This window comes from Cryptomeria japonica, chromosome 5 (genome assembly GCF_030272615.1).
Source record: "Cryptomeria japonica chromosome 5, Sugi_1.0, whole genome shotgun sequence".
NCBI lineage: Eukaryota > Viridiplantae > Streptophyta > Pinopsida > Cupressales > Cupressaceae > Cryptomeria > Cryptomeria japonica.
In genome coordinates, this window is record NC_081409.1 from 275,412,889 (window position 1) to 275,427,841 (window position 14,953).

The following is a 14,953-nucleotide window of genomic DNA, read 5'->3' on the forward strand; positions in this document are numbered from 1 at the left end:
GCAGATGTGTGGAGAGTGATGGTAGTTACCCTATCTGACATATCCAATTGTCTTATGGATTTTCCGAAGCTTTGGAGGTGTATTCAATGATCTGCACTTAAGTTGGCTAAGTGTGACTATTCTGGTGAACAATCTATCAGTCTGAGTTTAGTTTTGTGGTCCACACTATGGCGCATTGCTTCATCGTTGCTTGCAACTGTAGTACAATGTTGGTGGATGCAAATGCTTGATATATCTCAATTTTTATGTTCTCATTTGATCTACAGTTGATTTTGTGATGGTTTGAGTATCGATTACGTTGTGACAATGTGACAATTTGCTGGAATGTGTTGCATTCCTCCGCGTTCAGTAAGTTTTGGTGTTGTGGTTCTATCATATAGCTATATTGGTGTCATATGATGCTATGTTGTGCATTGGCAAGAGTTTTGGGTGCCCACATCATGAATTGAGTAAGTTCAATTGTGCATTAACAACCCTATATTTCAAAGCCGACTTGAGCAATTTTCGTCTGTGTAGTAGCGTGTAGAATAAGAGTTATTTTGGGAGTGATAAGGTGGTGTGTCGACATGGTATGATGCTTCACACACTTCATTTTTCCTTCCACATTGCTTTGGAGATTGTTTTTAGACCGACTATTTATATCCTACATGTTACATCTAATTAAGCCCCCTTAATTGATGTTTCTTTGATTGTGAGTGGTATATAAAGATGAAAGCTATTTGGAGAATGACGAATGTTGTATGAGTGAGATGTGAAGTTGTGCATGGTGTATTGTGTAAATACAAAAATGGGCAAGTGCAATTAAACAAATGTTGAAATTAGTTTCAGATGTGTAACAACAGTGAACTATAATTAGCATATCGGAAAAAGCATTTCTCCGCAGTTCAATAATTTTGATTCATTGCATTCAGATCTTTTGTATCTTGCCTTCAAGAATTGATCTTCAATGTTTCCATGTCAATTGTATCTTGCCTTAAGGTTATGCACCTTAGTCTTGCAAGTCCAAATTAGGAGTAGTGAGCTTCCTTCACCTTGAGCCTAAAACTTTGTAACCTGTTTTCGTATAGTGGGATAGTTCTCACCATTGTTTTTCCCTCACTTGGTTTTCCGTGTAAAAATTTTGGTGTTCATATGTGATTTTTTTATTTTATTTTTTCAATTCTTTACTTTGCACATGCGGTAATTGGAATGAACGGTTGAATTGGTTAAGTTTTAATATATGTTGATTCATAATGCGGAAACTATATGTTCAAATTTCCAAGCAAAATGTCTTCGAAACTTTTGACTATGAGGTGATATTTAAACAAATTCGTGCGTCATCTCTGTAATTGAATGGAATAGAAAATTCCTGAATATTCCAAACTCTCAAATTAGAGTATCCATCAAGAGAAAATTTATCAAAATAGAAGTTTTGTTTTAGATAGCTCCACTAGCCTGCAATAACTAAAAGATTTTGTAAATTTGCACAAGACAGACGGGTCCCTAATAAATTGTAGAAACAAATCAGTTCAGTTGCATCAGTGATCAAGATAAGCAATCAGCAATATTCTTCTGCAATAAGACAGTATACAACAAGAAGTTGTAATATTTCCAAAAAATAATACATATTCAAGATACAAACAATTTATTAGATGCACACAGAAAATGATTACTGGAGACACAGGTGGTTGTGAAACGTTTGCTTGATTGATGTCATAAAGAAATTAATAATAATATTGAATTATGTATCCATTGCCTAATAGGCAAGGAAAAGTTATATCATACATAGCTTATACTGCTCGGCCTTGTCTTCATTTTAATCATCCACAAGAAGAATCATCTCCAAATGAAGCAGGTACAGTAAAACAGATTCTAGACAAGCAATACAGGGATTGCCTCAAATCTGAAAAAGAAATATCTTTGCTAGCAAATGAGGCAACTTCTGAAATTATATTTGCGCATTGAGGTTAACCTGAAAAATAATCTGAACCAAACTCTGCCAGAAGAAATAAAATGTTATCAACGCATATTTCCTTCTCGTAAAACATCAATCATGTTGTACAGCCTTTTCTCTGCATTACTCTTAACCTGTATGTGAAAAGTAAGTATCACTTTAAATTGTTTTGAAAATTTGTGATGAGATTCACCAATAAGTTGGCAATAACTCATAAAAATGCTTCTTCAAAGGAATCACTAAGCTGTTATATAAAGACAATTCAACCACATACAGAAAAAAGTTTATTACCTTCTTTGCCAGGAAAAGCACAGCATCAACAGTACCCTGGGCATATATTGACCTTCCACAGACATTGTGTTGAAACTGAAAAGCAACCCTGCTCACAGTCCAAAATGTCCACGCATTGACCAAATGTTGGCGAAGTGGAGAAAAACATGATAGGAAAATTCTTCTAAACAGGAAACAGATGTAAGAAGAAAAATGTTGGTAAAAAGCATCGTTCAGAAAAGAAACATCTGGAAGAGAAATTACGTGTTATCTGGAGATGTCAGCCTATATGTATGGAATGCATGACCTCCCAAATAATTCTCCGGAACTCCCATTTTTTCAATTTGTTCTGTGCGATCTCTAACTTTCTTTATCTGTAATTGGAAAATGAGATCTTGAATTAAGCAGGTTGTTCTTCAACTAAACAAATAGAATTAAATTATTTTAAAGTGACATTACATTATACACCAAATTAATCCAGTAAACATATAGCATCCAAATGATACCATTTTTAATGGGAAAGAACATAAAATCCATGCTTGAAAACAACCATACAAAGACAATAACTTACTTGATCAAGGTCACAACTAACACCAAGCCTCTGGAAGCAAGAAACAATTGCTTTTGCGGTGCCTGATGTGTCTACCTTACTTGACTGGTGAGATTCTGTACACTGGGTCAACGAAACACTTTTCACGTTAGATAATACTGAAATATAATTAATATGGATAAATGAGTATTCAATGAGTTATTATCAAACTAGTGTTTACAAAATAAAGATTGTCCTTTGGAAAGATATGCCTCAGAGCATGGGGCATTAACTAAATACACGAGCAATTAAGAATTATTTAAGAAATTAACTGATCATTATTACTCTTTCATTTCTTGGTGCAAACAAGGTATGTAATGATCACCCCCGTTTGTGCCTCAGAGCATGGGGCATTAACTAAATACACGAGCAATTAAGAATTATTTAAGAAATTAACTGATCATTATTACTCTTTCATTTCTTGGTGCAAACAAGGTATGCAATGAACACCCCTGTTTGCTACTAATTTTTGTTTTTGCACTATCCAACTATTCAGCTGATGCTCATTTCGTCAAACAGATTGCATATGTTTGAAAGTGTTATGTTCTCTGCTTGCAGAGTTCTAGATAATTTGTCTAAAGATATTTAAAATCAGATTTGCAATGGTAAGTTCAGAAATTTAAACTCAAAATTGCCAATTCATTTCCTTTGCATGATCACAAAAAGATAATTATAACTACTGTCCTAAAATCAGAATATAATCAACAGCAAATTACAAATCTACCTTCAGTTTACAGAGCATGCACACACATTAGTCTCCCTAAGTTGGTGCCCACCTCAAAAGCACTTTTATTTAAAACCTTAGGCGCCATTATATGGTCACTTTAATTACATTAAATAATATTAGTTAAATATTTAATTTAACTTCAGTATTTTAAAAAAATCTCGAAACCACTTATGTCACCAAGATATCATCAATTTAAGCAAACGCCGACTATCCAAATATAGTAAATCTGCCAACTGATCATATCAACATCCAGACTGACACTTACAATAAATAGTAAATACAAACAAATTGTCCAAAATCCCTCCAGAAAGTGTCAGACAACTTCAATGAATCCTCTAAGCTCACTAGCGACATCGAAATACTCCTCTGAACCAGTTGACACAAACCCTAAAAGTCAACACTAGCTGCACTACAAGAGAACCCGAAAAGGGGGGCATTACAAGGTAAATCTTAGATAACTCTCAACCAAGACTGAATTTGTAACTTATGTTCCCAAGGATTATTGTGAATAAATGAATGTTAAAATTATTTCTTGTTTTTGCAATCAATTAATCACGAACTGATTATATTACTCTCTCATTGCTCTTTATCATTTCAATCTCACTTCTGAAGATGACTGAATCTTCAGATTACAATTTGATACTTTGTACTGTGATGTTAATTGGAGGGAAATTATATTACCGATGATTGCACATAGACAAATTTTAAAGTTACTTATTATTTTTTTAATTTTAAACTGTACAAAAGTTGGAGTTTGTATTGCACCATAGGTTAATGGTGAGATATTATTAGGTTGTACCATGATAGTATAACGTTTTAAAATATATATACACAGTAGTGTGTTTGTTGAGTGGTTACAACACTCATGAAAAATATGAAATGGTTAATAGATGAGCAGAACAAGTGATAAGGTTAGAAACCTAGAAAATAGGATCAAACAATTATATAAACAACTCTTTATTTTCTTAAATAAATTGCATTTATGACATGTGTTAAAACACTGCTATCATATGGTATCAGAGCAATCACTGCTCCTGTGCAATATTGAAAGTTATTACTTGAGAGCTGGGAAAAGAAAGTATGTGAGTTTTTATTTTTTGTTTTAGACAGATCATCTGAATACTTATCAGAGGTAAATTGTATTGGTGAATAGTGCTGCCCAGCAGAAGGATTTTGAAAGTGTATAAAAAAGGACTAATTTAAATGCATCACGAGAACTGCTTGCAGTACAAAAGGCTATCCTGATAAAAGTGACAGATATGTTAAAGAAATACAATAAAAATATTAAAAAATGCGCATTAGTGTGGTGCCACCGGAGAAGTGAGAAGTTGAAAAAAAATTTGTTTGATGCAGAAGTGGTGTTTGTGAAGCTCTATTACTGGTAGTAAGGGATGGATGCAATAGAGGAGACCTTTTGTTTGTAAAAAGTGCTGTGAAGAGCAAAGACAATGCACGGCATTTCAATATTTGTTAAAAATGTTTAGAATGTTTTATCTCATTAAAATTGAGCGCAAAACTCTTCTTTTTCAAGTTTTAAAACTTTCTATAGTTTTTAAACATTGATCATTTTTTGAATAATATTTTGGTCCAAGCTGGAAGGTATTAAATTAATTCAATATCAAATTCTTGGTATTGAATTTTCCAGTGTTTCTCTGAGTTTCTGGGATACGGGGGGACAGATTCCTGTGGAAAGCAAAATATTTCCACAATTTTGGGTATGGCAATATATATAGGTTACGAAAAAGAATTACTAGTAACAAAATCTGAGTATTGAGAGCACATTACAACAAATGATCAATGACAAATAGATAATTGATGATATCACAATTCAAATTGATAAGTAAACAATGCCAAGGCCCAGTTCAAATTGTCAAATCATAGTACATGCATCAAAATCATAAAATGTGATCATTTGAATATCAATGATCATTCATGAATTATATCATAGTAGCTGAAAATCAGAATCCATTTCAAATTAAAATATTAAAATAATTAATAAGCTAAAAGTTCAAAGTACCAACTAGGGTATCATTGTACAAGTGACCAACAGCAAAATAACAAAATTAAATTGCCAAACAGATATTGATAGCTATTTTTGTTTGAGCAACAAGCTTAAAAATCAGAGTCATCATCATCTGTAGCTGCATATCTTAAAAAACTCATCACTAGAACTATCAGAACGAAGAGGAACTGTTTCTTCCAACCCCATCTGCACATCATGGTCATCATCAAGTTGTCACAGCTCCTCATGCTTTACATCCCAACCGTTGCACTAGGGTCTACCTATACTCAAGATTCTCACAATCAATCAAACACAAGGCACTATGCACTACAACAAGCTTTCCCTCTAACACAAAGGTAAGCTGGCACACCTCTTTAGAGAGTAGATAAAACTAAATTTAGACTTTCTCTAAACAACATAAAAGCTAGAATTTCCAAGAGAAGACAATGGCAAGTGTACACAATGGTCCTAGAGGTCCACAGATTGTCCATTGACTAATTTGCTTGACCCATGCCAAAATGTGTCTCTCAATCTTCTCTTTATTCTTGTAGCCATCTAGTTCAGTAAATTTAATCCACTCAGCTCTGATTAGAGCAGCTTTATCTAAATTCTAAACAATGCATTTTTTGAAGACCATTCCTCACCTCGTGATCATTGATGGGAAGAATTATTCTAAGACATTCCATTTTGGATTCAAAGCATATGCAGCCACGTGTAGAGATTCAACATCTCCCAACTTTTCTAGATGATACGGTGAATATGTTCATTATACAGCTATAGGGTGTGTTGATGGGAGTTTTGTGAAACTCTTCAACACAGAATAAAATACCAAGTATTCTGTCCTCTATTGAACAAGGAAACCTCAAATGCTAAACAATGTGATCAAATAAGGTGACCCCAAGGTTTAAAATGAGACTTTGCAATGGATAGACTCAGTGAAATGAGGAGATTTGCTATTTTCAAAGAGAGACTTGTGTTTTTACTTCTATAAAGCAACTGGAACTTGAATACTAAACTCGCTTGAACTTCAAAAAAAAGACAAAAGGGATAAGGGTCAGAGTGTCAGAAGCACGCCCAGATCCCACACCTCTTTACAGCCCTGGTATAAGGGTTATGCCAGCACGCTTTAGGGTGGTGAAAAGGGTCCCTGTATTTACATGGAGACACATAATTGTATATTAAATTATGATGTACAATGTCCACAGAAGGACTTAACTCGATGGATCTCTGATTCAATCTTGATTTATAATACATGCAGGTTGAAAACTCTGATGTAGTAAGTTAGTAACACATTAGACAGTGAAGAGCCGATTGGGTAGAGAGATAAGCTTGCTTCCAAGCACCAACAAGGGTCAGTCATGAATGTTTTGAACAAATATGTTAGTCTGAATTATTGCCTGCAGTACTGGTTGGAATAAAACCAGTGTAAGCAATTTAAGGCGTGAAAGAGACGTCAGCTCTGCATTGCCAATCCCCAAATGGTATAGTAATAGAATCTAGCCCGAGCAAAGGCTACACACTCACAATGGGGTTGGCTAACCATGATGATTTTTCATTGGCAGTTGGCAGGCTGCAGTAAAATATGTCCCCAAGCGGATGTCTCTTGTATTTGCTTACCTTTTGGGTTACAGTATTACTATTACATGTTAGATGGGCAATTTCATATGTGGTTCTTGTTTATTACAAGCTTGCATACGTTTACTTGTACTTTTAAATGGCTGCAAATGTTGGAGCATGAAAGATTATTGAATTGGGAACATTGGAATAAGGTGGTGCTCTTTGTTTGTCCACTACAATGGAGTGCATGGTATTTCACACTGAGTATGCAAAGCATTTTTGCCACAAAGTCATCAGTCTATCAAATCCTGCTTCCTTTTGGCTGAAATAATTGTAATTTTGAATTTTACCATCTAACAGATCATTTCTTCCGGCCCAAGTTGAAAAGAGAAATAATAAAGAAAACATGAATCCATGATCCAATACTGCCAACTTTCTATCCAACTAAAACTAATTATACTGAAGTAAACAAATGTAACTGTACTGTTCCTTTTTATATCTGGACAAGGAATTTAAAGCCTTAAAAGAGTAGTAAGTCACAATGCTCTACTCTGAATTTGACGTGGCCAATTTAGGGTTATAATGCCCTTCAAAAACTGACCATGTACAGCAAGTACTCAACCACACTCATGGTTAAGTGATCTGCACAGAAGAATATTTTATTTTCTCTCCATACATAGCAAAACTAGATAGCACTAGATTGGGTTTCATTCATTCATTCAATAGCCAAATATATTTTTTAATTTCAAAGAACTTGGAACTGCATGATTCCATAATATTAGAGTATCAAATTCATCTTGTATCTTTTCCTCAGTGAGAAAATGTATTTAATTACAGAAATAGTCATACTTGCCAACAAAGGGGATGATAAATTGTTGAGCAGATTTCAGCTCAAAGCGCTCTGATTTTTCAACTTTTGCATAATAACAATGCAAATGTTAATAGATCCCAAATCGTAACAAATCCACCACAGAATCTAATTTTGATCTTGGTTGATTATCATTCAACAGAGTGCAGGCTTTGTTGAATAAATGAACTGGTAGATAGTGTAGGAAATAATAACCACACTGCTTGAGGTCAAAATGTGATAAAACCCAGGACACAAATAATTGTTTCTAGAAAATATATGTTTCCTCAAACGGTGATCACACTTTTAATCACAATAAATAATTGTAAGAATTTATTGTTTAGTGTAAGGATTTTCTTATCATACAACATCCTATATTATAAATAATTCAATAAGTATAAAAATACAATTATAGAGGCAGGTAAAGTGATGAACAAACTCAAGTTTGTAGCCTGAAAAAGCTCCAGGAAACTGCTCCACCATGATCTCCATGGCTGCCTGAAAGGCAACCACCTAAAGAAACGGCAACAAACTATTATCAAGAAGGCTGTGCCAGGTTTCAAAAGTAATAAAGTGATTAAATGCATGGGGGAGAGACTAATTTCAGAAATAGCTAAATAAATAAGTAATCACCTGCTTTCCCATCTGTGGCACAATGCCAGCATAGTTATTTGACTTTCGTACCACGTCTAATAGGTTTTTTCGGTCTCCACCAGTGGTGCCCATTACAAATGGCACACCCATTCTACAATAAAGTTCCGCATTTTCTACACAATTTATAGCAGAAACTTGGACTAGGTCACTAGGATATATATTTTATTGAATAAATAGAAGTCATGTCTACGAGTTTTCATCCTACTGATAGAGTTAACTAGTTACCAGTTAATCTTTACATAAACTTAAAAAGATTAACCTTTCATAAAACATAAGAACAACTATTTAGTATTTAGAATAGCTCATAAGCCATATAACTTGAGCAAAAACATTCCCTTGCCAGAATAGTATGATGCTGAACTATGTGCTTGAAACAATTTAGGGATAGAAAAGGTGAACGTCACTCACCATTCACAGCAGAAGGAACTGTGTAGTCGACTACAACTACATTTGGATACTTTTTAAGTATCAAATCAAAGACAGCATCTTTTTCCGATGCACTGCGTAAATCAACTTCTACATCTCCTATCTGGACCTTTTGATGCCCAAGAGGAAGACTAGTGAGAGACAGAGGAACATGCTGAAGACCAGCAGAGAGTGCTGCTTCTGCCACTGCTCTCCCCATCTTTCCAGCACAGCCATTTACCTGCCAGAAAATCAATGCTTGATATTCCAATTAACCTGTGAAAATATAGGCTGAAACACAGTTACTCCGATCCTCAAAATCACAGCAGCCAGTCCAAAAGTGTCCTTTAATTAGATGACAATAATGTGAAACACCAACGTAAAGAAAATGGTATTCAAGAAGATGACAATAATTTAGGTTTACTTAGTACTAGCATAGTCAACATGAAAATCCAGTATAGAGTCAAGAACCATGTCCCCGTCCCAATCCCAATAACCAAATCTTCTGGTGACTGTACATATCTAAAATAAAACCATAACTTATGCACTTACTCTCATACACTTACTTTCATACCTGACATGAATGGCACCTACATCTGCATACCAGTGCCAGTGGTCTGACATCTCCAGGTGACTACGCTTAAAAGCAATATGTTTCGTGAAAGACTGCAAGGTGATGACACTAACTAAGATCAGCCAAGCTATAAGCATTACTTCTCGTTGCCTCTCAGCCTAGATGAACAATTAATAATGAGGGCACAAAGGGTCGAAATAGCTAAATCAATTAGATATTTATTAGAGATTTGAATGAAAACAAATGGTGAGCCAACATAACATGTGCAAAAGTAAGATAATACTGGAGGTAATGATTATTGCATGTTGTGTGAAAATGAGATAATACTGGAGGTAAAAATTATTGCATGTTTTGCAATTGCTCTAAAAAAAGCCTTAAACCTTATATCCTAACAGCTTTCAATAAAAAGCATACGGCAACAAATGCAGTTGACGTTGTTGGAACAGATTTTGGTGATATTCGTAGACAACATATTAGAAGTAATACTTATCAGGTTTGCAAATAGAATATACAACACCAATATGCAATTTAAATTGCTGGACTAGATTTGCCAAAAGCCAAAAAATAAAATTCCTTAAACGTTATAACCTACCAGCTTAAAAAATTCAACACTGTACTCATCCCACAACTTACATTGTTGGGAAAGGATTTTGCATAGAGACTAAATTAAGACTTAAAACCTCAACACTGCGTACAACAACTAAACAGCAAAAATATTATAAACAATAATCTCAAACAATTGATAAAATACAGAATACAGTATACAGTAACAAAATTCAAGTTCCATTGCTGAAAGAGGATTTTACACTTTAACACAATAAAGGCATTAAACCTTAAACCCTTGCAGATTTCAAGACAGAGCATTTAGCAACGAAACCTAACTTACATGAACACAATAAGTTTTTGCAAGAAAACCCCAAAACTTGCCTTCCCAACCGAAACCCAGCTTTCAAATTAGCATACCAGAATAATGTGCATTATACATTCATAGGCATGCTTTAGCAAGAAAACTAAAAAATTCCTACACTTTGACAACATCCAAAATACCTCATACAGCAATGAAATGCGTTAAACCCTAAACCGTATCAGCTTTCAAATATAGAATACCCAATAATTAAACAACTTAACATGACAGGAAATGAGGTTTCTGTAGTTGTAGATGTCGAAGCATTCTCAACTTTTTCGGCATTTGCAACGCACAAACAGGTGGAATTTTTCTTCATAGTTGATGAAGATTGCTTCACTGTTGTTGATATCAAAAGACGGGCATTTCTAACCCGCCGTCGACCCACGACTCCACTGCATAAATGATCTCTACTTTGCAGCCCTGTTAAGGAAATTTGAGGAGCATTGAGAGCCTTTGCCAGCATTTTTCGCATTCAGAATTCCTGCAACAATTTTAGTCGTGATTGAAAGCTTTTGTTAAATATGTTGTGTTCGTTTTGGAGCATCGTACTCGTTTATTGTAAAATCCACGGTGTAAAACATACGTGTTAGTCAATTTCGTGTTAGTCAATTCATACTGTTGTTTTGGTTTGTAGAACTGTGCATAGAAATATTACGTTCAAAGTTTTCCAAAAGCTTTTTAAAATTTGACGTTTAGATAATGACACTATGACTTATAATGTGTATGATTTTAAGTTAGTTTTATGACTAATTTATTGGTTTTATACATAGATATATATTAAAAAAATTAAAAAACTAGCACTTGTATTTGAAGGAGATGCAATGGTTATGTCGATAGAAAATATACATAAATTAATATGTTAAGAGTGTACAATTTGATATGTGTATACAAATATATTTTAATTTAATTTACAATATCTTATGTATAGAATAGTATTTTTCATGTATACAATGTTGAAATACAATCTTGAATTGAGGTTCATTTTTGTCTTCAAGCTATCTTTTTTCTCTATGAATTTTGCTTCATGATTTAAGTGGTCTATTAGTTTTGGTTAACAACTTGACAATTTCACATCAACATTGTATTGGAGGTGCAATGACAACATTGATTGTAATTTATTAGAATGTTCTATAAATTTGAAAGTAGAATTGAGTCAATGGAGAACCGGAAATTTAATAAGAAGGTTCATTTGACATGTGAAGGATGGATAGTGAAGCCTAAAATGTAAACATGGTGATCTATTTGCAAGTGGAAGCAAGAGTGTCTATGTTTGCAATTGCACATCCTCGTAAATTGCCTTCTCTCCTTCATGCCTTGACATCTTTTTTTCCTTTGTCCATGTTGAGTTTACTATTGAGTTTCATAACGTGAAAAGTCACTGTTATAAGTTTTGAACAATATGTAAGATAATAAAAATAAATGTGTTTTGGGGTTTGATCAAGAGAAGTTTCCCAATGCCAATTTTGTGATTTTAGGCATATTGAAATCATAAGATCAACTTTTAGTTCATGATCAATTGAAGAATATTTTGAGGGATAATATTGGCTTGCATATCTAAAAATATAATGATGCAAATTTTATGTGGACAAATAGTGTATTCACTAAAAGAAAAAGGAAGGTAGTTCATGTATTATCATGCAAAAGGGTGTAGATAAAGTGGCGAGAAAGTAATGATTTTATGTTTATATTATTTTAAAACATAAATAGTACATCCCTATCTATCAAAATGGAATTTAACCATTGATAGACAAGTGAAGCTTACAACTTGACAAGACTGTGATAGGCATGCTCTTTGTTGAACGCAGCTATTCTGGCAAAAAAACACATAAAAAATCATTTTGTTAATAACACGAAGGTTATACGCACGTTATTGACCATTGATTTCGCAATTTATGGCTGTGATTTTTTCAATTGTCAATATCACGGTGTACGTTTTGACCATTTTGGAGCCAGAATAGCTGCAACACTCTTTGTTGAAGTGGCCACAATTTTATGTTTAAAAAAGAATGTCTTCCAAGTATGATATTGTGAGTTCAAACATTCCAAGAGTTATGCAAACCTAGCTATGATTAAGAAGCACCACTTTTCTAATAAAATGTGATTTTCATGATTTTCTTTTTTAGGATGGCTTCCTTATGTAAGCAAATAACACACTTTGATTTGGACTTGATGATATTATTATTATTATTCCTAAAATATAGTATATTTATCCACATTGCAATTTTGTATTGTTGTTTCAACAGTGAACAATGATTTTACTTGAATGTTAATTTTTTTATTATTGAAAAAACAGAGACAAAATATTTTAAAAGCCTATAATATAAGTAATTAGTCACCTTTCAAATCTAACAAAATATTTTTGAGCCATAATGAACAAGTATTGGCTATTACCTTTACCACTTCAAGTAAATGACAAAAAAATCATTAATTCACATAATAATAATAATAATAAATGATAAACTAAAATAAGCATCAACATTTATGATACAAGACAAAATGTATTCACTCTAAACGGTGAAAAAGAAATCCTGTCGTCCCCTACATCCCTGGCCACTCTTACAGCCGTCTCGGAAATGTTTCCAGAATTTTGCACAAATTGGGAACGGGCAAGGTACTTCGAAATGTCATCCCTGGTATGTGAACGGTGGTATGGGAACAGGGGTACCATCACAGGGGATGTGTCACAAGTTTTCAACATCTTATATTTCACATACCAGAACCCCATAAAAATTGTTTGAGCACTTGAATCCATAAAGTCCCCATTCTGAAATAGGATTTAATAATAAATGCTAATAATAAGATTAAAATATAGCAAAATAAAAATAAAATATAAAAGAATAAAATTAAAATAATTAAAAAATTTAGTTAAGTTTAATGACTGGTCAAAAGGCATGAAATGAAAAGTTGTGACTCCCTCAAACATGAGATATAAATGAGAGAAGAGAATTTCATTTGAATGGGGGATACGGAGAAAGGAAGAAAGAATGGAGCATGTGAACCAAGGAAGAAGAAAGGAAAGGGAAGTAAATAGGGAAGCGACTCTTTCAAAAGGGTAGATGGATTTTCAATAAATTGTAGATTTTGATTGAAACACACCTCTTTACAAGAAACACGTTGTGCATCTACCAGATCATGCAATGGGCACAAAGTGTAGGAAACATGGGACTGAGTGTGGAAATAGTTTTTGTTTATGAGTTTTGAATAGTTAGATTTCATGATGTCCAATTAGGTTTTTTGTTTTTCATTAGACTTATCCACTTTTCTAAGTGTGAATCGCTTGGAGCAACAATTGTACAGAGATTGATTTTTGGTCGTCTCATTTGAAAAAAAAAAATCTATGGTGGGGTTTGGTAAATTTTTCCCATAAACTTTGCCCATTTTTCTTATTATGTTGAGAGGCATCTACAATGACATACGAATATCCGTAAACAAAAAGTTGATTTTGAATAAATTTGACATGTAGATGACAGGTAAATGCATGCATGTTTAGTTTCTCTATAAGTATTATTTTATTACTCTGAATAAAATAGAATCATTTCCACTTGTCTCTAAGTATATGAAATCGTTACATCTTTAATGAGAGTGAAAGACAATTATGTGATATCTCTCAATATTATTTTACATATATTTTTTTAGAATATAGGTATACTAGTTTCACTTTATATTTATATCCAAATTGGGTCAAAATTTGCAATAATCTCAAACTAAATAGAATTTTAATAAAAGTTAGTATGAAGCAAATTCACACTGAAATTGCTCAATTCTAGGTAACCAATGGCTACCCCATAGTTATGATATGATGTTGAGAAGAGTTGTAGTGCCCCTACCTATATGACTAGAGAGTTATGAACTCAAATGGAGGATTATAATTTGTAAAATTATACCTATACTTGCACAAATCGCTTAGAGGGTTGTATTCTCAAATAGGGCCTTATAATTTATAAAATTCATGAAATGGTAGACATTTCAAGGGAAACACAATATACTAGAGAGGAAATTTTAGTATATGGAGGTGTGTAAAAGGAATTCCCAAAAGGTATAATCATACCGAGGAAGAAATTTAAATGGACATCATGAAATTTAACTATTCATTCCTTATAAACAATACATACAAGAGAATTCTTAGCAAAAACAATAACAATCTAACACGGCAAATTGATATCTTACTTCCCTAAAACCTCCAAAACTAGCTTTACCTTTGCCTTTTAAAAAAAGACAATTCTTGCTATAAGGAAAACAGGTAAAAATAGAAGGGATAATTATCTGATGTCAAGGAAGAGTATACAAAAGAATACAAGAACAGTCTCATACAACAATTTAATATCACTTACCTTAATCATCTTAATTTGCATACGGGTTGTGTGCCCATTATGCCATCCAAATTGGATTTGCCACATCTAATTTAATTTTATTTGAACTTAGAATCATCCCCCATAATAGTATTCTTATTAGCACATGTCAATCAACATGTATATGGGCAAATTTTTA

The 14,953-nt window shown here is 33.4% G+C and overlaps 1 protein-coding gene across 4 annotated transcripts; it reads right to left on the minus strand.

Annotated features, from left to right (window-relative positions):
- Positions 1 to 1,686: 1,686 nt before the first annotated feature.
- LOC131039645 (probable 4-hydroxy-tetrahydrodipicolinate reductase 1, chloroplastic) lies at positions 1,687 to 11,016 on the minus strand. Of its 4 annotated transcripts, XM_059221413.1 has the most exons (9): positions 10,151 to 11,016; positions 9,589 to 9,650; positions 8,988 to 9,225; positions 8,559 to 8,692; positions 8,363 to 8,438; positions 2,775 to 2,875; positions 2,468 to 2,577; positions 2,225 to 2,312; positions 1,687 to 2,067 (listed from the first exon to the last, which is right to left on the minus strand). In XM_059221413.1, the coding sequence occupies exons 3-9, from the start codon at positions 9,202 to 9,204 to the stop codon at positions 1,999 to 2,001; spliced, it is 795 nt and encodes a 264-aa protein (XP_059077396.1). In that variant the 5' UTR covers positions 9,205 to 9,225; positions 9,589 to 9,650; positions 10,151 to 11,016; the 3' UTR covers positions 1,687 to 1,998. The 4 variants fall into 4 exon arrangements, with proteins under 4 accessions (XP_059077396.1, XP_059077395.1, XP_059077397.1 ...); XM_059221412.1 differs by having other exon boundaries at positions 8,988 to 9,650; XM_059221414.1 differs by lacking the exon at positions 10,151 to 11,016 and having other exon boundaries at positions 9,589 to 10,139.
- Between the last annotated feature and the right edge of the window lie 3,937 nt (positions 11,017 to 14,953).